Source organism: Haliotis rufescens, unplaced genomic scaffold, assembly GCF_023055435.1.
Source record: "Haliotis rufescens isolate VD_foot unplaced genomic scaffold, xgHalRufe1.0.p SCAF_1, whole genome shotgun sequence".
NCBI lineage: Eukaryota > Metazoa > Mollusca > Gastropoda > Lepetellida > Haliotidae > Haliotis > Haliotis rufescens.
The window spans coordinates 6,659,719-6,686,614 of record NW_025963779.1 but is presented as its reverse complement, the minus strand read 5'-3'; the positions used below and the strand labels follow the sequence as shown (position 1 = coordinate 6,686,614).

Sequence of the window (26,896 nt, the reverse complement as noted above, 5' to 3'; positions counted from 1 at the left end):
ATTGGTCCCTTAGCAACATGAACATATGCTGGTCGTAAGAGGCGACGTAATTGATACGGGGGTGAGACGTGACGTCGTGGATCGTTGCTTTGAATATCTACCACTGATTGTCTGGTCCGGACTCGATTATTTACAGGCTGTCGTCATACAGCTGGACAATGGACAGTAAGGGTTTTCTCGCTTTTCATGGAATCTGGGTTTGCCTTGATTATGTTTCTATGTTTTTCAGCATCGAATCCGTGGTCAAGGGTTTCTCGTAAGCGGTAAACGTCTAAGGCGTGCATCATCTCGGGCATTCCTCCTCCATCAAGCTTACGCCTGGTTATATAGTGCCATACTGTTTAAAGCGGCGTTAATGTCAGCTGACTCACTCACATTAATCGTATCAAAGACACGGTACAAATACCAAATAACAGTAGAGAAACTCGTTCAATCTGACGTGCATATTTGATACAATGTGTATTGAACTAATTCAATTATATAATTATATTACCCCTGTTCGCGAATTTGATAGTTTCAAAAATGTTTATTTAAAAGTCTATGCATCTTGCTGTCTTCAAATCCAATGTTTGAGATGGATGAAACACTGTGTCTTTTTATGTTGATGAAGGACATTTGACTCTCGATATGTAAATCAAGTATCAAACATTTTTTCTGGAACATCAACTTCAACAAGCACAAAAGTCTGAAAGAAGAAAATATCACCAAAACAACCTGCTTCGCCATATGATGAATTCGTTTCAATAACTTGACGACTTTCGCTTCCAGTGAATGTAGTAATATAATTTGAGCTCAGTTGTTACATGTGTATTGGGCTTCAAACATATGGTATAATTTTGAGTGTGCTGTATCAGCACAATGGTTTTTTTCATAGCATAATACCCGTTCTGGACTTGAGACGTTGAGCCCCTAAGACTTAAACCCCGTCGCAACCTCTTCATCCTGACAGAACCCCACAGTTGAAGGATTCGGACGTCAACGTCGGTGACACCAGTGCGATCCGCACTGTTGCGATCCCAACGCTTCAGACTGTACCGCTGCTTCTGGCACTGCGATTGTAGTTGTTAATCCTATCGATTTTATAAAGCCTGAAAGCTGGTTGTTATCTAATTAAATTGTAAGGATCGATTGTAACAATGAAGGTAAATGAGTTAATAAAGTACAATCAATCTTGTCAGCTGATTTATAACCGATTCAATTAATGCAACGATAAGAAAAAAAAGATTTGAAACAAATTCATGTATCATAGGTCATAGTATAATCCCCTTCAGTTCTGTTGATGACATCGTTATCGAAGCGTTGCTGTTAAGGCAATACGCTGGTGAACATTGTGTTAAATGAAGAGTTCTGTTCTGCAGACCTGATCCACATCAATCCAATTAAGCCATAGAGGGTACTTAATGTGATGTTATTGGACACATACACTACGCCTGTATGGGTCTCTGTGATGTGGACCTGACACCATTTAACTACGCGTGAAGGAGAATGAGATTGACGACGTTTTATAATGCTTTAAGGGTCCGTCTCTACAAAAGACGGCATGGTTAGTTCATATTCCATAGTGTACGGAGCATCCAGGTTATCAGCACTGACGTAGATCATGGACTAATTACTCTCCCCTGCCAGCGGCATGTCAATCTTTGTATGTTTGTTAATCAGATCGCTGTATTATATCATAGCCATAATTGGAGTTAAATTTCTGCTGTCGTCGGTAGATTGGAACTTAGTACCGAATCTGCTTCTTTAAATTTTTCCAATCGTGTTTTGACCTAAAAAAGATCGTTTCGATAAATGAGCTCAAAGACGATGAGCAATCATTTTGCCGTACTGGATCCAGTTGAAACAGTTAATTTTGAGTTGTTGAATCGATTTTATCGATCTAAAGACACTTAGAAACCTTTAGGTTTTCTGCTAACCACAAATAAAGACTCTGCTTTCAAATACGCTTTTTAAGAAAGAGGTCGTCGGGATAGGTGCTCTATCTGAATCATAACATTGGCCTATAACATTGTCGGGAACGACAATAAGTTAGACCGATTTCCTGTAGTATTTTACAGTGTATATGTTATTGTAGCATCAATGTTTTTCATGTCTGTGTCAACAGATCAGCGGATCCTATCACGGGGTGAGGGGCAACATTCTGTTGAGCGCTGAGTCACCCATGTTGTGGCATTTTTATGTAGATAGCATGGGGTTGCTTGGTGTTGAAGCATGTGCTCTTCACCTGAAAGTCCGGGTTGGAATGTCGCCTGGGTACAATGTGAGAAGTCCGTTTCTTGAGTGATATGGCTGGAATATTGCCAAGAGAGGCGTATAACCTTACTCACTTGTGATATGAGCTTCTGTCATAAATAAACGTCACACAATCGCTAACACCTACATTTTGACCCACAGCCATGAAGCCGCAAGCACATTTTAAAAACAATTTCACACCTTGTGGTTAAATTGTTAATTGATGGAAAATAATTAAAACAAATGTCCAATGATTTAAAGGACAACGGTCTGACAAGACACTGAGAAAATGCGAACACTTGGGGAAGGAACCATCCAAGGTCGAAACTCTAGAATCAATATTTGAAAAAAAACATGGAGCGGGTTTCCTGTTTTCTAAATTTCTTAGATTGAGCAATTCAGTGCCATTACATCCTCAGATCGAATAACAGGTTACAGTAATCTTAAAAAGCTGCACGTGATATAGGTTGGAATAGCCTGATTAAAACTGATAGGAAAAGAAATGTGTCACTTTAAGACGAATGTAAATTGACATTTTCATCCTGTTGAGAGTTGTGTGATGACCCCCAATTTAAGAGAGATGGTTCTCTGGGAGCACAACTAAGGACAGTATTCAAGTGACTATCTCGGATGCAAATGAAGCAAATTTGTAACTATTTGTATGAATGGTTTGTTAACGGTTGGTAACATCGTAACGCCACAGAGTCGAAATGGTATCTATTTCACGTGGATGAAAAAGGTTCCATTGGTTAGAAACACAAGTTAACGATTTGTTCACTACTCATGTAGTCTGACAAGTGTGAATAATATAATAACAATAAGAAATTAAAATAAATTGGTCAGGCCACAACAAATATAATATCTGTTTTCGTGGTCGAAATTGAAGGGTTGCGGATGTTCAACATATGTTTATCATGTCTACAGATTATAAAATTGTGAATTTTTCAGTTAAGATTCATCTTGGAATACACATGAAGAGTTCACAATGAAACTTACTGGGGTTGCCTTTTTCATCCAGACAGGTAATTGTGCAGCCTATCATGGCCAACAGCTCAATATACAAACCACTCACAGTTGTCGGACCGGACAAACGTTCGTGGTTTCGAATCCTGGATTTACCTTGATTATGTTTATAGGTTTGTCAGCACAATACTCGTGAGTTGCATCAAAGTTGTATACGTGTACACCTGCTGGACTTCCCTCCGCATCCAACTGACATGCTGTGACGTAACAGAAACATTGTTCAAAGCGATAAACCAAACACTCATTTGCTCACTACTCCAAGAATTCAGACCTGTTACACAATGCTGAATTATGAAAACGATGATTCGTGGGCAATAGATGAGGTGAAACGGGGTTTAACGTCGCGTTTCAGATTATTGCACGTAATTAGCGTTGTACATGCACGTGTGTGTGAAGCTGTTTGGATTATCCCGGACTAATGACCCTTTTAATAGTGCTAGCCCACTGTGATACCATGCCTCAATCTAACATGGATACCCTGCTAAAACACAGTATACTGACCCCGAACCCACCAGGCAATGTTTTATCCCATCAATGCCGAGTGCCCGGCAGGGTAATAACAAGTATCATCTTCTAGCGTCTTTTAGTATGACCGAACCATCTACCTTCCGCTCTCCAGACTACCGCTCTATCCACTACATCACGGAGGCGGTCGGGTGCGCAATGACAATGACGCACTACACCATCTAACATGAGATATACATGTAGCTGTAGCTAAAAAGATCAACACTACACGATCTATGTATACAGTTTATACAGTTTCCGATTTCAAATTAAAGACCACTTACAAATAAATCACTAGTAATACATTCATCTGAATTCTAAGTTTAGTGTTCAAACATCTATTCACGTCACGTATTCATGGGGCTGGTTCATTAGTACGACACTCGTGTTAATCGGCCTCTTCTTATAATGAGATGGATACCTGTATAATACATCCCTAACAAGAGACTGCCTCAAGCTATATGCATCAGACGGTGGATCCATGCCTCCCACCCACCCATAAATACATACCTACAATAGGTCATATGCTGATTTTATCGTAGGCGGTCCGTGGGCAATGGAAAATTTGCACAGGATAGTACATGTTGAATAATAAGTTATTTTCATGTTTGTAACATATACATTAAGTAACACGCTGGCAAGTCCTTTTTGTCCTACGTTCGTAAAGTGGCATTTCATGCAGTGATGTTAATACATGGGACATGTGGCGATATAGAACACACTGAGTAATAAACGTGTTCTATGTTACTAATTTCATTTAGTTCGTCTCACTAAATGGGTTTCCAGTAACCACAATGCATCTCTTTGTGTACCTCCGTTACATCATTTCCTCTTCCAATCTCCCGCCACATACGTCATAATTCTGTTTCCTATGACGTCATCAAACTTTCATCACCATCGTCCTTTACGTTCTGTCCAAAACATTCTGTACCCTTTTTTGGAACAGCAATTCTCCACTCTTTGGCTCCCTCCCACCCTCCTCTAGTTTGCCACATTCATATTTTTTCTAATCAATCTTGTGTACATCTATGACACAGGGCAAAAGCATGTACATTTCTTCTGTATTCAAAAATTGTTTTAGGTGGGCTTGGTTCTTATGGGCTACAATTGTAATACTAACTTAATCACCAAGTAATCATCAAAATTATCAGCGGGAATCTGTTTCGTCCCACTGCTTTTCAGCAGATGGGAACCTTTTGGCTAAACTAAATTCATGTCTACTTTTTAGCGGTATTTTGCTGCTGGCAACACAGTTACCCATTGCTGTTCTGCTGCTGCTACTGCTTGCTGCTTGCTGGTAACTCAAGTTGCCAAATATAACTCATTCTAATAATAGCTTAGTGCAGCCCACAAGTCCCGCCACACCTATGGCGTTGAACCCAGCATACGCTTTGACCAGGAAGGTTACTTTGCATGGGGTGTTTAAATAATTTTAATAGTTGGTGAAGATGAAAGCAACTGGGATATATTTCACAACACTCTTTTTCAATTTGACTTCACTCTGGTAGGGAGATTAAGCCGGGTGTCATAAAATTTGACAGCGAAAGTTTATCAGATCTATATTGGGGTATTGAAATATGAAATACGAAAAATGATAAACGGGATTCAGAAAAATATACAGTCTTAAGACAATCTCACAGCCCTTCCCTAAACATAATTTAGCAGTCCTCATGAGAGCAATTTATTGGCATATCAAACCCGAAGTTTACATGTAACCGCATATTTTGTGGGGGCACGGGTGTCGCAGTCGTCTAAGGCGCCGTAATACGCTGTGCAGAGTTGCGTACTTTGGATATGCCAGAAACCTTTGATTGTGGGTTCGCCCCGATTATGTTTCTAGGTTTGCCAGCATCTTACCCGTGCTCGTGGACTTTCCCAAAGTGGAAAACGTCTGAGACCTGCATTACTTTGTGCTTTCCTCCCACATCAAACTGACACGCCGTGATATAATTCGAATGCCGTTCAAAGCGGCGTTAAACTCAACTCACTCACTCACTCACCTATATGTCGTTGTTTTTTATGTACAGATGTGATAGGCGATAGAACTGGTCGTATGCTACAACAATTTCGTTTCTTTAAAGGTAGTTTTTTTTTTTTTTTTTAGAAATAAAGTGATATTCAGAGCTCGCCTATTACATCCACTATCGTATGGATGAAAACTTGTGTTTCTGTTTTTCAGCCACAGATCGTATAACTTAAGTCAGTGGCCATCTTGTGATTTGATATTGTACAGAACTTGCAATGTGTTCTGTTACTAAGACAAAGAAAAACAAAATATTTCTTCATATATCACGTCTTCTTGACGATCTTTTTTGCACCACAATAATGATGATTTGATTTCAGTGATAATGCTCGAATTTGAAATCCCATCGTTTTCTCTGAACCTTAAACTGTTAAACTGTGTTACCAATCTTCAACTAATGGAATTGAAAATAAACAGTGCTGCGTAACATGAATTATGTTCAAAAAGAAAAATAGCTATTCTATGAAACCCGATTAGTTTCTGCTAGACGTTTACAATAGCATGCCGTTCAATATTTATTTTAATTTCCTTTACAGTGAGGTATGAATTCTCACAATTGAATTACTTAGCGGACTCTCCTTGTTATATGCTCGGCGAATTCAATGCTCTTTTAAACGTGTCACAACTTTAATTAAGTAAATTCATCAAAACTATTCATCAAATTTAATAGCACGTTTCTTCAGTGTTATGATGACATTTGAAAGAATAAATCAACGGGAAATTTAGCACATGCTTACATGTCCCTGTTAATACGTCTCCGTGACTGTTGCGTTATATAAAAATATACACACATTCTGGATATTTGGATATTGGACTGAGTGAAAAACGTTATGAATCCATCATAAATTCAGAATCGAATCTTTCTTCTGATCTCTCTCTCTATTTTATTATAATATCCTAAAAAGAACATAAATATGAAATATTGTTCCAAAATGAGTAGTGAGGTTTTCATGCACTTGGGGAGAGCTAACAAAGTAATTTACCTTGGATTTGTATAAATTGTGTTCCAAACTAGTGCTAATGTAGTTGCAGGATGTGAAGAAAAACTATTAAATATATTTGTTTTCCAAGGCGGGATTATTGGTTAGTCACATAATCATACATTGGTATATACATTCTCTAAATTGTTGTACATTGTTTTTGTTGTTCCCTTTTGCTAATGATAGACCTATGAATTAAATGCGGTTGGACCAAGAATCCGTTTTCCGTTATGTATACTTCTCTATACTTTGTATATATTATTAAGTAATGCAAGTGGAACATTAAGTTCTAGATATTGTTTATTGAAATTTATTAAAGGTGTATCTAAATGTTCCATAGAATGACTGGACTATCTTAAATATTACAGAAGTAGGGCTTTACGTATTTCAATGATATATCAGTTTAAATATACAGCTAATTTGAACTGTAATTGATGTGATTTTATCATCAAATTCAAGATCGATCTACCACACATTTGTAACCTTAAGCAAAGAACTCACTAATTGGACTGTCTCAGTGCATTAGTACTTCTGACGTTGAACCCGACGTACGGCTTCATAAAAGTTTAGGCTCGTTACAACAGTTTCTGCCTACGTGTTGTCATCTTGTGGTTAGAAGTACGCAGGTTATCGATTTTAGAATTACATAGATGTCTTGTTTTGTAATGTCCTCCAGAAATGACAAGGGGAAGATAGAGTCAATCAATAAAACCATCCATTCATTAATACAACTGTAACCCCTAATTCCATCACCTCATCCCAACTATGTTTTATCCCTCTCTCCGGGCAAGAACAACGTTTTATGATATTGTGACCTCACGTGTACCTTATTTTTTTCCCAGTAAAACTCGTCTTCCCTCCGGGAGAGGATATATCATGTAATGACGTTTTTGTAATCAGGGCCCGATTAACCTAAAACATAAGGTTTCTTTACTCGGAATTGAAAAGTATCTTCTGAAGTGAGATATGGCTTAAAGACGAAGTACACTAATACTACCTTAGGTACCTTCCAATAAAAGACGTCAGCATGCGCCCTGCTGACCCAGAATTATATAGCTAAATGTTTTACACCACATATTGACAAGATAGATATAAACTATTCATTTCCATTCCAGCTTTTTCTGAAAGTGATGGCTTGAAACCCGTGTGAATAGACTTTGATGAAAGAACTCTATTTGTCTGAGACAAGATGGACATGGCCGGTGATGGTTGCCACAGCAACCATCGGGCGTCACCCGAAATCACTTAAAGCTGTTCACCTGTTACTTGGTATCTAAAACAAGACAAACCGTACTTGATTGAGTCACTGATCTCTTTTTTGTTACATGTCTTTTGAAATATTCTCATTCTGAAAGAAATTAACGACAAAGAGTCGAAGCAAATGCTGACGAACTGCGGGAAGGTTCTCAAATATTTAAATAGAAATGATCTGGAACTCCCTTGATGACATAAAGGCATATACATGGCGTCGCTCTATGAACAAGCTTCATTCAGGAAACTCGAAGCTTTACTACTGTGGCAGATTTATCTGCACATCGATCGAAGTAAAGTAAGGTGGTCAGCTAAATAGATAAAAGATACAGTCTATGCCTCCATTTAAAGTACATGTATTGGTATTTAAGAGAGGGCAGAAAACCCCATCGGATTCCAATCAGTTGAAAGGTTAAATTATTACAATGGTAAATGACGATGACCTTCAAATTCGGCATAGACGTATACAAGCCTGAATGATACGTATTTCACATTGATAAAAGATTTTCATAATATCACATTAAAGTGAACTTCGTACAAAATTAAATTTGCTTTTGATCAATTCTTTCCACTTGTTAAGCTTTTTCAACGTTCCCTAACGGTTAAAATTTACTTCATCTTTAGAACTGAATTTAGTCTTGCAAACGATATGGTGTAAACGAAAGAATTGGTGTAACCTAAACGATGTTGATTATTTCCATTACAAATTCCCTATCATTTTCAAAGCTACTCTTTCAAACACGCAATTTGTATAGCCCTAGACAATATACTAATCTACCGTAAATATCATAATATTTAACATATATTTCAACGTTAGAAAATAAAACTATAAAATTATAAAAAAGTATGTCAATCATGTGCAATATGTATTGAAACTGTAATATCTTTAGGATACACATTGTCTGCCAGTTGCGTCCATGTAAGTTTATGTAAAAATGTTCGTATTTGAATCTTATAGGTTCTCGTCTTTGATTAAATGAAGTTCTGTTTAGTTCTTATTTGTAAGCACACTTACGAACTCGTTCATTGTTTCGATGTCATGTTTATTATCATACTTTGACGTCAATGTCTCTCAAATAGCCTACACAGACATGTGTCCATATTGATGTGATTATTTGTTTAACGCCGCACTCAGCAGCGGGATATCTAATCCAGGGCCCCGTTCCTCAAAGCGATTTCAGTGCTACGATTGTCGTAAGTGTCGTAATGTTAACGTATGAGTATTACCATCGTCGAAACACTAAGATCGTTTTGTGGAACGGGACCCGAAAGTGGATGAAATACATACTAGTCGTAGGTGATAATGGCCAGAAGACTATGTCTTGTCAAAACGTGTTATTGCCGGCAACAGTTACTGCCAGGATTGAATTTCTCGGTCTCATGAGTAGACCCTTTCGGTTCCATCTCAGATCACATCCGATTTGAATCCGAAATAAACTTTTTTCAACGATTTAGAATTTTTGAGTATAAGTTAATACAGTGTTATAACATTTGAAATACAGCACATGCAGTACACATAGCAATTGTCAAATGCTCGTCATAAGAAACAATTATCTATAAAAGACGCCCCAGAAACATCTTCATAAAAACGCCTATAACCTCCCCCCCCCCCCCCCCTCCCAGAAGAGCGTGGCTTGTCAAAACGTGTTATTGTCCGCAACAGTTACTGCCAGAATGATTGAATTTCTCTCATAAGTAGATCCTTTCGGTTCAATATTCCGCCCGATTTGAATGTGGATTAGACATTATGAGTAACCATTAAAGTTTATAAGTATAAGTTGATACAGTGATATAAAATTTGAAATAGAGCACATGCAGTACACATTGCAGTCTGAAATAACACTTTAATTCCAATACTTCTCCAAAGAGAAAGGGGCGGTCGGGTAGCCTAGTGGTTAAAGCGTTCGCGCGTCGCGCTGAAGACCCGGATTCGATTCCCGACATGGGTTCAATGTGTGAAGCCCATTTCTGGTGTCCCCCGCCGTGATATTGCTCGAATATTGCTAAAAAAAAGCGGTGTAAAACCATACTCAATCACTCATAAGAAACAATTATCTATAAAGGCCTAGAAACATCTTCATAAAAACGCCTATGAAAAAAACACACTACTATCATGAAAATAGGTACAATATAGGGAACGTCTTATTTTATTATTAACGCCTAGTCGCTCGTTCCCGTATATTGCATGAGACCACTTGGTATTTTCTATTATCATAAAATACATGAAGATTTATTTGACAATTGGCGCCAGTGTTACAATCATTAAAAAGTCAGTGCAGGTTTGCGTTTCTGTGTGAAGTCGGCCTCTAACTAAATTACTGTGCATAAAGAACATAATTTAGTTGCATAAAATATCATTTAGGTAGGATACCAGTAATTAACTTTCCTTTAATAATATATTGATGTAGTTTTACGACTCAACAAACGAGGACTCATGCACTATATCACCATGGGCGGTATTCAGCATTGAAAGAGCTTTTTAGAACATGCATGCGAGCATGGATTCTGAACGCCACTGTTGCGTAGCTAAAGCTTAAACAGCCATGCTATTTTTCCCAGAACTGTTCCTTTGGGATCTGAAGCACGCGATCATATTGATAGATATAAAACTCCAGCGATACGTTACTGTATATACCACAGAAAATACACTATATGTGTATGTGAAGTGAAGATAAGATTTCTTGTTGCAAGTATGAAAATCTGTCACTACCCGGTCCAGATCGTATGTAGTCAAACACGCGCACTTTCACTTGCTATATGTAACGATCTATGATGGTCCTATCTGCTCAGGAAGCAGTCAGGTAGTTGTTGAGGAATGGCGTAATTTTGCCAAGCGAACATTCACATTCTGTACATATTTAACGCCGAGGTTTTATCCATAGCCACACATCGTCGTAAAAAACTTTCTGCACCAGCTTCAAACAGAGTTGGATCATCATGAAACATGTTGTTCCAGGTGCGTGAGAAGTCAAAAGCTTTGGAACCCAACGAACTGATACTTTCTTCATTGCCAAAATGTCTGAGATAATCGATCATACTCTCTCCTGGGATATGCCTACTGAACTAGCAATATGATGCAAAGTCATTCCCCCGTCGGTCATCACCATCTCGTGGATTTTCGGGATAATTTCTGATGTTGCTGACGTCACAGTCCATCCAGGACGGTTGGACACACACATGTAATATGAAATCGAAATCGGTAAGCAAATCAGTAAATGAGAATGAGAGGAAGGTCAAATGTTCAATGTGAAGCTAAATGTATCTAAACGGACAGCAAAGCCGTTAATGCATGTTTATGAGACAAGATTTTAAGAAATTTGATACATATCACAGTATTTTTAGCATTTCTGAAAGGGGCATTGGGTTTTCGGAAGGTTACTTGATCCAGGTTTAATTGATATTTTAATATCTACTCAGTAATATGGAATACCTTATTAACAATATGTTTGTCAAATATGGGGGTAGAGCAAAGTATCAGGTGCCCCCTTAAGTGCTAACTGTGCCCCTCTCCTAGCTGATCTATTTCACTACATTTTGACTACATTTATAATTCAAAGAAATGAGACGTTGCCAAAACTTATCCTTAGTCTCGGATATGTGGATGACTTCATTACTTTTAACAATGACAATAAAGTCTTCACCTCATCAATCTACCAGAGTTGAAAATGAAAGAAGCCACTGAGAAATCATATTGAGAGTCTTATCTGGATCTAGAATTTCAAAATGATGTTTTGAGCTGTATGACAAGAGGGAGCTTTTTTCGATTTTCCAATCGTGAACTTCCCCTTGATGTTGAACAATATAACATCCACTGAAGCTTAAGGCGTCTACATTTCTAAATTAAAACTTAGCTTTACAATCAATGTTTCATCATGAAATGGCTGGTGAGGTCATTCCAAACGTGTATGGTAGACATTCAGAGGAATTGACTAAATATGATACGTTTCTTTTCAACATGGTGCGAGATACCATCACATGGAGGTTTCACACGTCTTTTGTCATTGACATTTTCACGACCACTGTGTGAATGGCAGGTGCTAAAAGTACAGCAGGTCATGCTTACCCTTTTGTCGAACACAGCCTTTCAGTGATCCATTCATATACTTTTCATTACTGCTTTGACCTTTACGCTCTGTGGAATTTCTTCTGGTAGACATAAAAAAACCTTCGAGACTGGTTATTCTCTGGCGTTGATCTTTGTGATTTAACTGCCAGTCCACGGTAATGCTTATTGATTCTACACGTTTGTAAATATCACAGCTTATAGAATATAGCGATGTATGTCTCACATATATGCACACATGATGGTAATGTCACTGAAAGTGACAGATAAATAAATCAAAACCATTTCCTTAATCAACATTTGCTAAAAGCGTCCGTTTCGAAAAGAATGACAAACATTTTGATACCTGTGTTATCACGGAAATAAAGGATTGCGATATGAAATCTTTAAGTAAAAATCTGAATAGCAAACTTTGATTAATATACCATCTGCAACTCTGCCTAAAGCTATTATAACATTAATCCAATGTTTCCAATCAGTAGTGCAATAATTATGATATACACCTGCTGATGAGGCCACAGCAGTGTTTCTGCAATGTATCTGTTTTGTGTCTCACAGCTGGAGCACAGTGTGTTGACTGTTTGTAATGCCCGAGACCGTGGACACACAACGGAAATCTCTCATGAATATATATAATATCGATTACACGTCGAAACAGATTGCATTGTGCGTAAAAGGCAAAAAAACGGTGACAATTATATGAATGGATCACTGGAAATCATCGATGACACCTGGTGTTCGCGAAAAGGGTAAGCATGTCCTGCCCTTCCAGTAGCATCCGCCATTCACACAATTTGCATAAAACGTGCAGCAGTACTCCTGCAACGCGGCCGCGGTCTGTTAACAACCGAAAGTCAAGTGATGGACGAGAAAATCTTGTGACGCAATAGCGCATTTCATGATTTTGTAGAAACTATTTTGGTTGCTATATTTGAAATATATCTGTTGTGTGCACGTGAAGAGATTCCGCGGCTTATTATCTCAAATATCCGTCGAGGCACAGCTGTTCATCTGACACGCCACGGCTGCCTGTAAACAAACCAGAAAACACCACTAAAAACCCGACTATCCTACACATACCCACAGAACAGGCTCCAGGATCCATTGCTCTTCTGAAGAAGACTTCAGATTTCCCTCAGTAAAGTTTCTCCCTTCATGTCGAACAATATTTCAGCAGCTCCAGCCTTAATGAGGTACACTCGAAATTGAACTTTCTATGAAGATGTCAAAGTGCGTCATTCGACAGTTGACTTGCCTTTGCATGTGTTTGTGACAGGTGCCCCCGGTGGGGCAAGATACGCTCGCCTTTTCGCGAAACCTGGTATCATCACTATTTGATAGTGATTTATGAACACATGATTATGACATGGTCGAAATCGTACAATGGATTTCTCAGGCGCCAGGCAACAAACACAGACTGTTCTATGCAAAGTGAGAGAGTGGTGGTTGCTGTCGGTAGGGCAGGTAATTTTCGTGAACACCTGGTGTCATTACTGATTTTCAGTGATCCCTTCATATAATGGTTACCGCTTATTTGACTTTTACACTCAATGGAATCTGTTTCGGCTGATAAATCGAGACTGTGTTTTCTCTGGCGGTGACGTTTTATATTATAATTATGGAAATGATTATACTTCTTTTTTTACAGTGCTAGCCCACTGATACCACGACGCAGTGTTAACATCAATGCCAGACTCAGAAACACTATACTCTCGGAGACGACCAGTCCTTGTTTTATCCCCATAATGCCGAGCGCCAGGCAGGGTAGCAAAAAGTACCATCTTTTAAAGTCTTTTGGTAATACGATGCTCAGACCGGGGATCGAACCACCAACCTTCCCCTTTCCGTGCAGATGCTATTGATCGCAGAGATAGTCTAACAACAGTGGGTGCATTGATATATAATATTAAACACGCCATCAGTAATAAACGTGTCTGGAAGTTTGTATTACTGATGACATTTATTTCCACGAAGACGAGAATGTTCGCATATTGAAATTGAAATAACTTCATGTACCCTACTGGCAGACAGCAGTTAGCCGGAAGCTGTTAAAGTTTTCATACTGCTGTACACAATTTACAAGTTTCTTAACTCCTTTAGTTTTCAACATTGAAATATGTGGTTAAAACTGAACACTGTACAACTGTTAAATATAATATGCAAAACAAGGAGGAGAGGAATATACACTAATGTCTGGCAATGAAAGTACGTGATTTATGTGGCAAGAACATTTCCGAAGAAATCTAGCTCTCAAACATAACATTGTGACAGTCATGAGACACGTAATCTTGGACAGCATGTGCAAGGTGTGGTAATTTACGATTGTCACTCAGGCGTTGTGAGCTGACACATATTGTCTTCTTGCAACGCTCAACGACACAAAACACATTTAATCATTCAGGAAGCAACAGCAGTCACCATGCGATGTTTGTAACGTGCTGAACGTTCACGCGCCATGGACATTTTGCAGTTGGGCACATATCAGAACAGTGTTGCCCAAACGCTACATGTTTCTCAAAATGTCATCAGCCCGAGACCAACAAACACATAACGTCGATGACCAGAACGCCAAGGGGCAACAAGTCCAGCCCAGGACAGATTAGTCAGAACAATGATATTAAGATATCGGTTGCAAATCTGCCACTCAGATAAGTGACCGGTTGCAACAGGCAACTGGTACATGAGTACGTGTCCAGACCTTGAGATATCGTCTGCACAGAAGATGTCCACCTGTTACACAACTTACTGCACGTCATTTGAATTAGAGGCGTCAGTGGTGTAGAGAACGTCAGCATTTGGACAATCGACGTTGGGATAATGTCATGTTTTCTGACGAATCGCGGTCTACTCTCGACCTTCATGACCAAAAGAATCGAGTTGGGAGACGTCCTAATGAGCGTTATATGGACATTAATATCGTACGGTATGATCGTTTTGGGGTTGGGTCGATAATGATACGGGATGGTATCACTATGACTTGCCGAACTCCGCTCCATATTGTCCATGCAGAGTCAAAGGGAAATACTATCGGGACAACATGGCACTATTTGGTTTATTCCGCATTCAGGATTGATTTCTTTTTGATCCTGAGGAATAAGGGGTCTACTAATCAGACGGAGAAATTCAATAACACAAAGCAGGCGTTGATATACTTGTAGATGTCAGGAGGCTGGCAGTAACTGTTGCCGACATTATACGTATTCACAAGACGCTGGCTGTGCATCTGTAAATCCCTTATAATTTACACCCACTAGGATTTTGTTCGAAGCGAAATTTAAAAAACAAAACTTATTCTCACACATTTTTATAAACTACTGGACAAAATTTCATATTAACTGGCGGCACGGGTGAAAGATTTAAGTCGTCTAAGGCGCCGCGATTCGCTGTCCAGAGTTGGGTCACTTGGGTACGCCAGAAACCTATGATTGTTGGTTCGAATCCTGGTTCGTCCATTTAAAACAACAAATTACCATGACGCGCGACGAAGGAGCATGCATATATATGTTGAACATTTGCCTTCTTGTTCTAAAAAAAGACAATAACCTACACACGTTTTCCCGTGTCCTATCTTGAAAATATGAACGCTGGGGTAGCCTAGTGATTAAAGCGTTCGCTCGTGACGCTGAAGACCCTGGTTCGATTCCGAACATTAGCGCAATGTGTAAAGCTCATTTCTGGTGTTCAGCGCCGCAATATTATTGGAATATTTCTAAAAGCGACCCAAAACCATATTCATTCTCTCACTTGAAAATATAGATGTCTGAAGCCTGGCAGTAAATGTTGCCACAGTGATATATACGGATTTTTATATACGAATATATATTAATTCGTAGTCCCTAAGGTATGTCACAAGGCATAATGCCTTGTATTTTTATCCATGTTCAAGCATGAGGCTCAAAGTGTTGTATCTAATGTCTTACTTTCATCGTAACAACGGTCAGGACACCATTTTACCCATATATATCGTGTAACAGATAGTCTGATCTTTCTGAAGTCACCAGTCTGAAATAGGGCAAATACGGAGACAAGTTAAATAAATGGATCTTAGAAAATTGTGCTTTTGATTTAATTGAATACACTAGGACAAATGTACCAACATAGTTCTTGACATAAAAATCATTTATTATAGGCCAAGTAAGAATAAACTTATAGTGTTGTAGGAGAGTAGTAGCAGTAGTTGAGATGAATGTTGGCAGGACTTCCAGTTTGAAAGGGAGTGGATCCTTCTCTGGCATTGTGGTTGTTGGTGTCTTCATCATCCCAAAACATCGTCTCCACTGTCACCGACATCCCAGCGACGCTCTGACACACGCCTGTCTTCATCAGGAGGTAGAAGGGGGCAGATGTTGGCAAGGCTATCTCTTGAGCTGGAGAAGCATCCTCTCGGCAACAATAAAACAGCTTGGTGTCTTTGTTGAACTCACCATCGGGGAGGGTGCTCTGGTCTGAGACATGGTTCATGTTGTAGTTGTTCTCATCATCCCAAAGAAGGGAACCTTCCTGGAAACCTCCTGGGCAGACGCCGTTCTTCCTCAAGATGCAGTAGGTACCGGCAGGCCAACTCCCAGATCTGGCAGTGGTGCCCTCCATGATGCAGTAAGTATTTAAATATCCGTCTTTCTTCTTAATGCCGCTCATATTGGTGGTGTTCCAGGTATTTACGTTGTGATAATCTTCAGTGTCTTGATAGAAAGCTCCATCCTTCCACTCACTACCAGGACAGCCATCGTTGGTCTGAGGCAGAGCAAAGGATCCTTCAGGCCATGTTGTAGGTATTTGTAGTGTAGTCGGGGCTTCAGTGGGGTTGGACGTTGGGGTTTCCGTTGTGTGTCCACAGTCTCGAGCATAGGAGACAGCCAGAACAGCGGTCAGAATGAGAAGGACGTTCATGGTAGTTAGGTAGTCGAAACGGCGTGAGATGAAATCCGGACTGTGAGACTCCTCGAGACTTCAATGATGCTGAGAGAGCCATCTGTAACATTTATACATCGCAGAAACACTGTTGTCGCGTCATCAACAGGTGTATATCATACTTCCGTATTGCGTCACTGATTGGAAACATTTGATTAATTTAATCATAGCTCAAGGCAGAGTTGCAGATGGTATAACAATGAAAGTTCGTTAATGAATTCGTTACTTACATATTGCAGATCGGTGTCCTTCTGTTTCTATGTATGAAAATATAAGTAAATAATTCAGAGAACTGCAATTCCTTCGTCTGTTGAACTCTCTTTGTCACCTGAAATGAAAATATATCGATGCAGCGTTGCTGACAAAGCAGGCATCACCATTTGGAGATATTTCAATACGCATTGCCTTAGATTGTATATTATTCGTTGTCTGAACTGAGAAGTATTCATGTAACTTGTATGTGGAAGCAATTTAGCTTCGTGGAGTACTAGGGGGCATGGGTGGCCCAGTCGTCTAAGGCGCCGCGATTCGCTGTGCAGAGTTGCGTCCCTTGGCCACGCCAGAAATGTATGATTGTGGGTTCGAATCCCGGTTCGCCCCGGCTATGTTTCTAGGTTTGTCAGCACCATACCCGTGCTCGTGGGCTTCACCAAAGTGGTAAACGTCTGAGACCTGCATTACTTTGGGCTTTCCTCCCACATTAAGCTGACACGCCGCCATATAACTTGAGTACTGTTAAAAGCGGCGTTAAACCCAACTCACTCACTGACTCATGGAGTACTATATGCTGGAATCATATTCAGTTTTGCGCCTATTTGATAGGATTTGAATAAATTATGAAATATTTTGAATGTATGACGGTTTAAGGAAAAACAGCTATTGGATAGCCATAAATACTTCTCGTAATCTAATTAAGTAGATACAATATTCAATAATTGTCTATTAAAAATACAATTTTCGAAATTGTGACAAGGGGTTAACACATCATTCCTTCTTTCTTGATATCCAAACATACATATCTTTTTTATTAATGTATTTACCTTTAGTTAATCCAGTTTATTCCTTATTATCTTTTTGTGCATTCATAGAGTAGTTCTGGTATTGTTATTCTCCTTTACAGTGTTTCCAACATATCTCTTCTTATAAAACAGATCATTTGTCGAAAGACATCTTTCTATAATACAACAATGTATATAAAATGTCAACCCCAGAAACAAATCTCGATTATTTGCCGAAACAGATACCAGTGGACATAAATAGTAATGAAAATTATATGAATGGGTCACCGAAAAAGATAAAACCGTCTTATCTTTGTGCTTGATAGATCTTTAAATGATGTCTTGTTGATGACTTTCCATATATTTTCATAGAACATTATTTTTTATCGTTTGTTTTGTTCTTAAGTTCGAATGTAAACTGTTTACTATGAGTCAATGTTATATTAGCAGTTTAAAAGGTCGTGCATTTCCATAAACTTCCAATACAGTCATTCTGTGAGCTACGTGCATACACCCCTCGGCGATTACGGGTTAGAACAAGGCCCCATCCAACAACTTAATGCTTGTCACAAAAAGAGGCTTCGATCCCCGACTGCGTGGATGTTGCACACATCAATCACTGGCTTCTGCCCGATATTTTTCTTGGATAACACCTCCACACCATTTGACTTCGGTTTGCAAGTCAGTTGAGACGGTCATGTATGAAAATGTTCTTCATCGGGTAGTTGATGTCGTTTGTGACAAAGTTTAATTCCACTTGTGACAAAAGTAGTGAGATTCTAAACACTGTGTTGTATGAATCACACATGTTGTATATGTCCCCAGCTACAACAAAATAGCATAATACACATTAAATGCAATGTTAGCCAGCACAGGATCATGTTTTTCGTTAAAGTTAGTGTTATATCCAAGTTGTCAACTTGTTTTGAAATGTTTTGAAGATGTATATGAGTTATCTAGTTGAAGTAGAATTGTTTTGGTAATATTCAAGGTAACTACAGGGAAAGGTATTTCCGATTTTAATTTCTATTTCAAGAAAAGAAAACTTGACAAGCATTTAAACTGACATTTTGTTCTCTATGTAAATTGAAGTTCCTGACTAACGTCCTGGCTTGATTTGCTTGTTCATAGAGTAGTTCTGGTATTGTTATCCTCCTTTACAGTGTTTCCAACATATCTCTTCTTATAAAACAGATCATTTGTACATAGACATCTTTCGATAATACTACTCTGAATATAAAATGTCAACCCGTGAAGAAAATCTCGATTATTTGCCGAAACAGATACCATTGGACATAAAATTGAAAATTGTGATGAAACCTGCATCGCTTCGGGCTTTCCTCCCACATTAAGCTAACACGCCGTGATATAACTTGAATACCGCTCAAAGCGGTGTTAACCCGTTAATTTTATAAGTACAGAACATCTCTTGCTCCCAGCTTTTCTCAAACAGTAAAAGGGATACTGGCCTAGGCGTTGACACTAAAACAAGACCTAACTTATATCCCGTCGACATGGATAATATGGTTTATTACAGGCGTTTCTTAAATGAAAACAGTATATTGAGAAAATGTTTCTGTCTTCCTTTACAGATGATTTGTCTCTTGTGCCAAGCATCTGACACTTCCAAAGGACTTTCAATTGTTGATTAATGCAAATACAGAAATATTTTCTTTGAATAATTATTAGAAATAGTATTTCATAATGCGATTTGCAGTGTATTAAATGTTGTCAAATTCTGTATTACTGTAATCGACCACGTTATACAAATCATGGTAGGATATTCTTTTCAAAGACATGGAACAATATCTATCAAAGTGATTTCTTTTGCTCTTGACCTATGCGTCTATATCTTTAATATAACTATTCAAATGTAGTAATCTTAAATGATGGCAATTTGGTTTGTTCGACATTTCGATTGATTTCACATTGAGCCTGGGGAATAAGGGATTTACTAATCAGACGGAGAAATTACTCAGAGCCGGAGCTGATATATTTGTTGATGTCAGGAGGCTGCCGCCAGTGATACCCATTGACAAGACGAAGACATCTGACACAAACCATCAAATATTTTCATCCACCTCAGTCTCAGATATTGTGTACTGGTAAATCCCTTGTCATAAATAGGCATTCATGTTTAGTCCAATCTCTGAAATTGAACGTTGGAGCTAATTCGAAAATGAAACAAAAGAACATCCCCTCACAAGCCCCCACCCATATGGACATATGGACTATTCGGAGACAAGTAAAGCATTTGGATCGAAGAAAGGTGCAAAGGCAACTTTATCTGTTTGATTTCCTTGAATAAAATAGGAGTATGTGTACCTAGAAAGCGCATAAATGTAACAACACAGTTCTTGAAAAATATATCATTTATTACAGTGCAGAATACACCTCTCTCAAGCCTTTTGATTACATTCTTAAACAATTTACAGTGTTGTAGGAGAGTAGTAGCAGTAGTTGAGATGAATGTTGGCAGGACTTCCAGTTTGAAAGGGAGTGGATCCTTCTCTGGCATTGTGGTTGTTGGTGTCTTCATCATCCCAAAACATCGTCTCCACTGTCACCGACATCCCAGCGACGCTCTGACACACGCCTGTCTTCATCAGGAGGTAGAAGGGGGCAGATGTTGGCAAGGCTATCTCTTGAGCTGGAGAAGCATCCTCTCGGCAACAATAAAACAGCTTGGTGTCTTTGTTGAACTCACCATCGGGGAGGGTGCTCTGGCCTGAGACATGGTTCATGTTGTAGTTGTTCTCATCATCCCAAAGAAGGGAACCTTCCTGGAAACCTCCTGGGCAGACGCCGTTCTTCCTCAAGATGCAGTAGGTACCGGCAGGCCAACTCCCAGATCTGGCAGTGGTGCCCTCCATGATGCAGTAAGTATTTAAATATCCGTCTTTCTTCTTAATGCCGCTCATATTGGTGGTGTTCCAGGTATTTACGTTGTGATAATCTTCAGTGTCTTGATAGAAAGCTCCATCCTTCCACTCACTACCAGGACAGCCATCGTTGGTCTGAGGCAGAGCAAAGGATCCTTCAGGCCATGTTGTAGGTATTTGTAGTGTAGTCGGGGCTTCAGTGGGGTTGGACGTTGGGGTTTCCGTTGTGTGTCCACAGTCTCGAGCATAGGAGACAGCCAGAACAGCGGCCAGAATGAGAAGGACGTTCATGGTAGTTAGGTAGTCGTAACGGCGTGATGATCCGGACTGTGAGACTCCTCGAGACTTCAATGATGCTGAGAGAGCCATCTGTAACATTTATACATCGCAGAAACACTGTTGTCACGTCATCAACAGGTGTATATCATACTTACGTATTGCGTCACTGATTGGAAACATTTGATTAATTTAATCATAGCTCAAGGCAGAGTTGCAGATGGTATACCATTGAAAGTTCGTTAAGGAAACTGTTACTTACATATTGCAGATCGGTGTCCTTCTGTTCCATGATAACCTATGTATCACAATATAAGTAAATAATTCAGAGAACTGCAATTCCTTTGTCTGTTGAACTCTCTTTATCAGCGGAAATGAAAATATATCGATGCAGCGATGAAGACAATGCAGGTATCACCATTTGGAGATATTACAATACGCATTGCCTTAGATTGTATATTATTCGTTTTCTGAACTGAGAAGTATTCATGTAACTTGTATGTGGAAGCAATTTGTCTTCATGGAGTACTGGGGATCACGGGTGGCCCAGTCGTCTAAGGCGCCGCGATTCGCTGTGCAGAGTTGCGTCCCTTGGCCACGCCAGAAATGTATGATTGTGGGTTCGAATCCCGGTTCGCCCCGGCTATGTTTCTAGGTTTGTCAGCACCATACCCGTGCTCGTGGGCTTCACCGAAGTGGTAAACGTCTGAGACCTGCATTACTTTGGGCTTTCCTCCCACATTAAGCTGACACGCCGCCATATAACTTGAATACTGTTAAAGGCGGCGTTAAACCCAACTCACTCACTGACTCATGGAGTACTATATGCTGGAATCATATTCAGTTTTGCGCCTATTTGATAGGATTAGTATAAATTATGAAATATTTGAATGTATGACGGTTTAAGGAAAAACAGCTATTGGATAGCTATAAATACTTCTCGTAATCTAATTAAGTAGATACAATATTCAATAATTGTCTATTAAAAATACAATTTTCGAAATTGTGACAAGGGGTTAACACATCATTCCTTCTTTCTTGATATCCAAACATACATATCTTTTTTATTAATGTATTTACCTTTAGTTAATCCAGTTTATTCCTTATTATCTTTTTGTGCATTCATAGAGTAGTTCTGGTATTGTTATTCTCCTTTACAGTGTTTCCAACATATCTCTTCTTATAAAACAGATCATTTGTCGAAAGACATCTTTCTATAATACAACAATGTATATAAAATGTCAACCCCAGAAACAAATCTCGATTATTTGCCGAAACAGATACCAGTGGACATAAATAGTAATGAAAATTATATGAATGGGTCACCGAAAAAGATAAAACCGTCTTATCTTTGTGCTTGATAGATCTTTAAATGATGTCTTGTTGATGACTTTCCATATATTTTCATAGAACATTATTTTTTATCGTTTGTTTTGTTCTTAAGTTCGAATGTAAACTGTTTACTATGAGTCAATGTTATATTAGCAGTTTAAAAGGTCGTGCATTTCCATAAACTTCCAATACAGTCATTCTGTGAGCTAGGTGCATACACCCCTCGGCGATTACGGGTTAGATCATTTATACATAGACATCTTTCGATAATACTACTCTGAATATAAAATGTCAACCCCAGAAGAAAATCTCGATTATTTGCCGAAACAGATACCATTGGACATAAAATTGAAAATTGTGATGAAACCTGCATCGCTTCGGGCTTTTCTCCCACATTAAGCTAACACGCCGTGATATAACTTGAATACCGCTCAAAGCGGTGTTAACCCGTTAATTTTATAAGTACAGAACATCTCTTGCTCCCAGCTTTTCTCAAACAGTAAAAGGGATACTGGCCTAGGCGTTGACACTAAAACAAGACCTAACTTATATCCCGTCGACATGGATAATATGGTTTATTACAGGCGTTTCTTAAATGAAAACAGTATATTGAGAAAATGTTTCTGTCTTCCTTTACAGATGATTTGTCTCTTGTGCCAAGCATCTGACACTTCCAAAGGACTTTCAATTGTTGATTAATGCAAATACAGAAATATTTTCTTTGAATAATTATTAGAAATAGTATTTCATAATGCGATTTGCAGTGTATTAAATGTTGTCAAATTCTGTATTACTGTAATCGACCACGTTATACAAATCATGGTAGGATATTCTTTTCAAAGACATGGAACAATGTCTATCAAAGTGATTTCTTTTGCTCTTGACCTATGCGTCTATATCTTTAATATAATTATTCAAATGTAGTAATCTTAAATGATGGCAATTTGGTTTGTTCGACATTTCGATTGATTTCACATTGAGCCTGGGGAATAAGGGATTTACTAATCAGACGGAGAAATTACTCAGAGCCGGAGCTGATATATTTGTTGATGTCAGGAGGCTGCCGCCAGTGATACCCATTGACAAGACGAAGACATCTGACACAAACCATCAAATATTTTCATCCACCTCAGTCTCAGATATTGTGTACTGGTAAATCCCTTGTCATAAATAGGCATTCATGTTTAGTCCAATCTCTGAAATTGAACGTTGGAGCTAATTCGAAAATGAAACAAAAGAACATCCCCTCACAAGCCCCCACCCATATGGACATATGGACTATTCGGAGACAAGTAAAGCATTTGGATCGAAGAAAGGTGCAAAGGCAACTTTATCTGTTTGATTTCCTTGAATAAAATAGGAGTATGTGTACCTAGAAAGCGCATAAATGTAACAACACAGTTCTTGAAAAATATATCATTTATTACAGTGCAGAATACACCTCTCTCAAGCCTTTTGATTACATTCTTAAACAATTTACAGTGTTGTAGGAGAGTAGTAGCAGTAGTTGAGATGAATGTTGGCAGGACTTCCAGTTTGAAAGGGAGTGGATCCTTCTCTGGCATTGTGGTTGTTGGTGTCTTCATCATCCCAAAACATCGTCTCCACTGTCACCGACATCCCAGCGACGCTCTGACACAAGCCTGTCTTCATCAGGAGGTAGAAGGGGGCAGATGTTGGCAAGGCTATCTCTTGAGCTGGAGAAGCATCCTCTCGGCAACAATAAAACAGCTTGGTGTCTTTGTTGAACTCACCATCGGGGAGGGTGCTCTGGTCTGAGACATGGTTCATGTTGTAGTTGTTCTCATCATCCCAAAGAAGGGAACCTTCCTGGAAACCTCCTGGGCAGACGCCGTTCTTCCTCAAGATGCAGTAGGTACCGGCAGGCCAACTCCCAGATCTGGCAGTGGTGCCCTCCATGATGCAGTAAGTATTTAAATATCCGTCTTTCTTCTTAATGCCGCTCATATTGGTGGTGTTCCAGGTATTTCCATTGTAATAATCTTCAGTGTCTTGATAGAAAGCTCCATCCTTCCACTCACTACCAGGACAGCCATCGTTGGTCTGAGGCAGAGCAAAGGATCCTTCAGGCCATGTTGTAGGTATTTGTAGTGTAGTCGGGGCTTCAGTGGGGTTGGACGTTGGGGTTTCCGTTGTGTGTCCACAGTCTCGAGCATAGGAGACAGCCAGAACAGCGGCCAGAATGAGAAGGACGTTCATGGTAGTTAGGTAGTCGTAACGGCGTGATGATCCGGACTGTGAGACTCCTCGAGACTTCAATGATGCTGAGAGAGCCATCTGTAACATTTATACATGGCAGAAACACTGTTGTCACGTCATCAACAGGTGTATATCATACTTACGTATTGCGTCACTGATTGGAAACATTTGATTAATTTAATCATAGCTCAAGGCAGAGTTGCAGATGGTATACCAATGAAAGTTCGTTAAGGAAACTGTTACTTACATATTGCAGATCGGTGTCCTTCTGTTCCATGATAACCTATGTATCACAATATAAGTAAATAATTCAGAGAACTGCAATTCCTTTGTCTGTTGAACTCTCTTTATCAGCGGAAATGAAAATATATCGATGCAGCGATGATGACAATGCAGGTATCACCATTTGGAGATATTACAAAACGCATTGCCTGAGATTGTATATTATTCGTTTTCTGAACTGAGAAGTATTCATGTAACTTGTATGTGGAAGCAATTTGTCTTCATGGAGTACTGGGGATCACGGGTGGCCCAGTCGTCTAAGGCGCCGCGATTCGCTGTGCAGAGTTGCATCCCTTGGGCACGCCACAAACCTATGATTGTGGGTTCGAATACCGGTTCGCCCCGATTATGTTTCTAGGTTTGTCAGCACCATACCAGTGCTCGTTGGTTTCACCGAAGTGGTAAACGTCTGAGACCTGCATCACTTCGGTCTTTCCTCCCACATTAAGCTGACACGCCGCGATAATACTGGAATACTAGCGGCGTTAAACCCAACTCACTCACTCACTCACTCACTCACTCATGGAGTACTTTATGCTGGAATCATATTCAGTTTTGCGCCTATTTTATAGAATTTGAATAAATTATAATCTTATAAATGTATGACGGTTTAAGAAAAAAACAGCTATTGGATAGCCATAAATATTTCTCGTAATCTAATTAAGTAGATACAATATTCAATAATTGTCTATGAAAAATACAATTTTCGAAATTGTGACAAGGGGTTAACACATCGTTCCTTCTTTCTTGATATCCAAACATACATATCTTTTTTATTAATGTATTTACCTTTAGTTAATCCAGTTTATTCCTTATTGTCTTTTATTTGCATTCATAGAGTAGTTCTGGTATTGTTATTCTCCTTTACAGTGTTTCCAGTATATCTCTTCTTATAAAACAGATCATTTGTCGAAAGACATCTTTCTATAATACAACAATGTATATAAAATGTCAACCCCAGAAACAAATCTCGATTATTTGCCGAAACAGATACCAGTGGACATAAATAGTAATGAAAATTATATGAATGGGTCACCGAAAATAAGTGAAGACACCAGGTCTTCACGGAAAAAGATAAAACCGTCTTATCTTTATGCTTGATAGATCTTTAAATGATGTCTTGTTGATGACTTTTCATATATTTTCATATAACATTATTTTTTATCGTTTGTTTTGTTCTTAAGTTCGAATGTAAACTGTTTACTATTAGTCAATGTTATATTAGCAGTTTAAAAGCTCGTGCATTTCCATAAACTTCCAATACAGTCATTTTCTGTAAGGTACGTTGTAAGTGTCAAAATTGTTAAGTTATTATTTTCAAAGTTCAGAATCATATTTCCTTTGTTTGTTATCAAAGTATTCAAATATAAATCATATTTCGTTTTTGGAAAGTATTAATTCATATTATATTTCTTTTCCATTCAAATTTATGTTTACTCATCATAATATGCCAAGGGGCATAACTGCTTAGTATCGTGTAATATCTTCCATGTGGCCCTAAAAGCATGCAGCATGCATGAGAGAATGAAAGAAATGAGAAAAGGTTTTCAGGATAAAAGAGTCTAAAAACAATGGTGAGTTTGCCAAATTTTGTCATATATATTATTTTATCATTATCTACATGTGTATAAATGTTTTAGAGCAGTTATTTAGTCATGAAGTGTTTTTCATCGTTTGTTTACATTTTGCATAGTATTTCATGTCACTGAAAGGTAGTCAATTTTATTAGGTTAATTCATTTATAATGCCATTATGATTATTTGCATTAATGCATCATTTGATCAAAATAGTAATTATTGTTTATTTATTTGTATTTCAGTCAATCTGAAAATAATTAGATTCTAGTTAAGAAAAGAAAGACATTTATCTAAAAGGAAAAGAAAAGAATGTAAAGAAAAGAAAGAATGCAAAACAGGAAA

The 26,896-nt window shown here is 38.7% G+C and overlaps 3 protein-coding genes across 3 annotated transcripts; all 3 read right to left on the bottom strand.

Moving 5' to 3' along the window:
- Positions 1-16,222: 16,222 nt before the first annotated feature.
- Positions 16,223-16,966, bottom strand: LOC124136708. The gene has a single exon (XM_046502704.2). It carries the CDS (start codon positions 16,964-16,966, stop codon positions 16,223-16,225), a length of 744 nt encoding a protein of 247 aa, XP_046358660.2.
- Positions 16,967-20,342: 3,376 nt separating this feature from the next.
- On the bottom strand, positions 20,343-21,236 carry LOC124136709. Its single transcript, XM_046502705.2, has one exon. It carries the CDS (start codon positions 21,234-21,236, stop codon positions 20,415-20,417), a length of 822 nt encoding a protein of 273 aa, XP_046358661.2. The 3' UTR covers positions 20,343-20,414.
- A 2,715-nt stretch (positions 21,237-23,951) lies between these two features.
- On the bottom strand, positions 23,952-24,773 carry LOC125372636. Its single transcript, XM_048383099.1, has one exon. The coding sequence runs from the start codon at positions 24,771-24,773 to the stop codon at positions 23,952-23,954; it is 822 nt and encodes a 273-aa protein (XP_048239056.1).
- Between the last annotated feature and the right edge of the window lie 2,123 nt (positions 24,774-26,896).

What these genes read in the sequence shown, in the direction of transcription:
- LOC124136708 (XM_046502704.2), bottom strand. Translation starts at nt 16,966, where the DNA reads ATGAACGTCCTTCTCATTCTGACCGCTGTTCTGGCTGTCTCCTATGCT.
- LOC124136709 (XM_046502705.2), bottom strand. Translation starts at nt 21,236, where the DNA reads ATGGCTCTCTCAGCATCATTGAAGTCTCGAGGAGTCTCACAGTCCGGA.
- LOC125372636 (XM_048383099.1), bottom strand. Translation starts at nt 24,773, where the DNA reads ATGGCTCTCTCAGCATCATTGAAGTCTCGAGGAGTCTCACAGTCCGGA.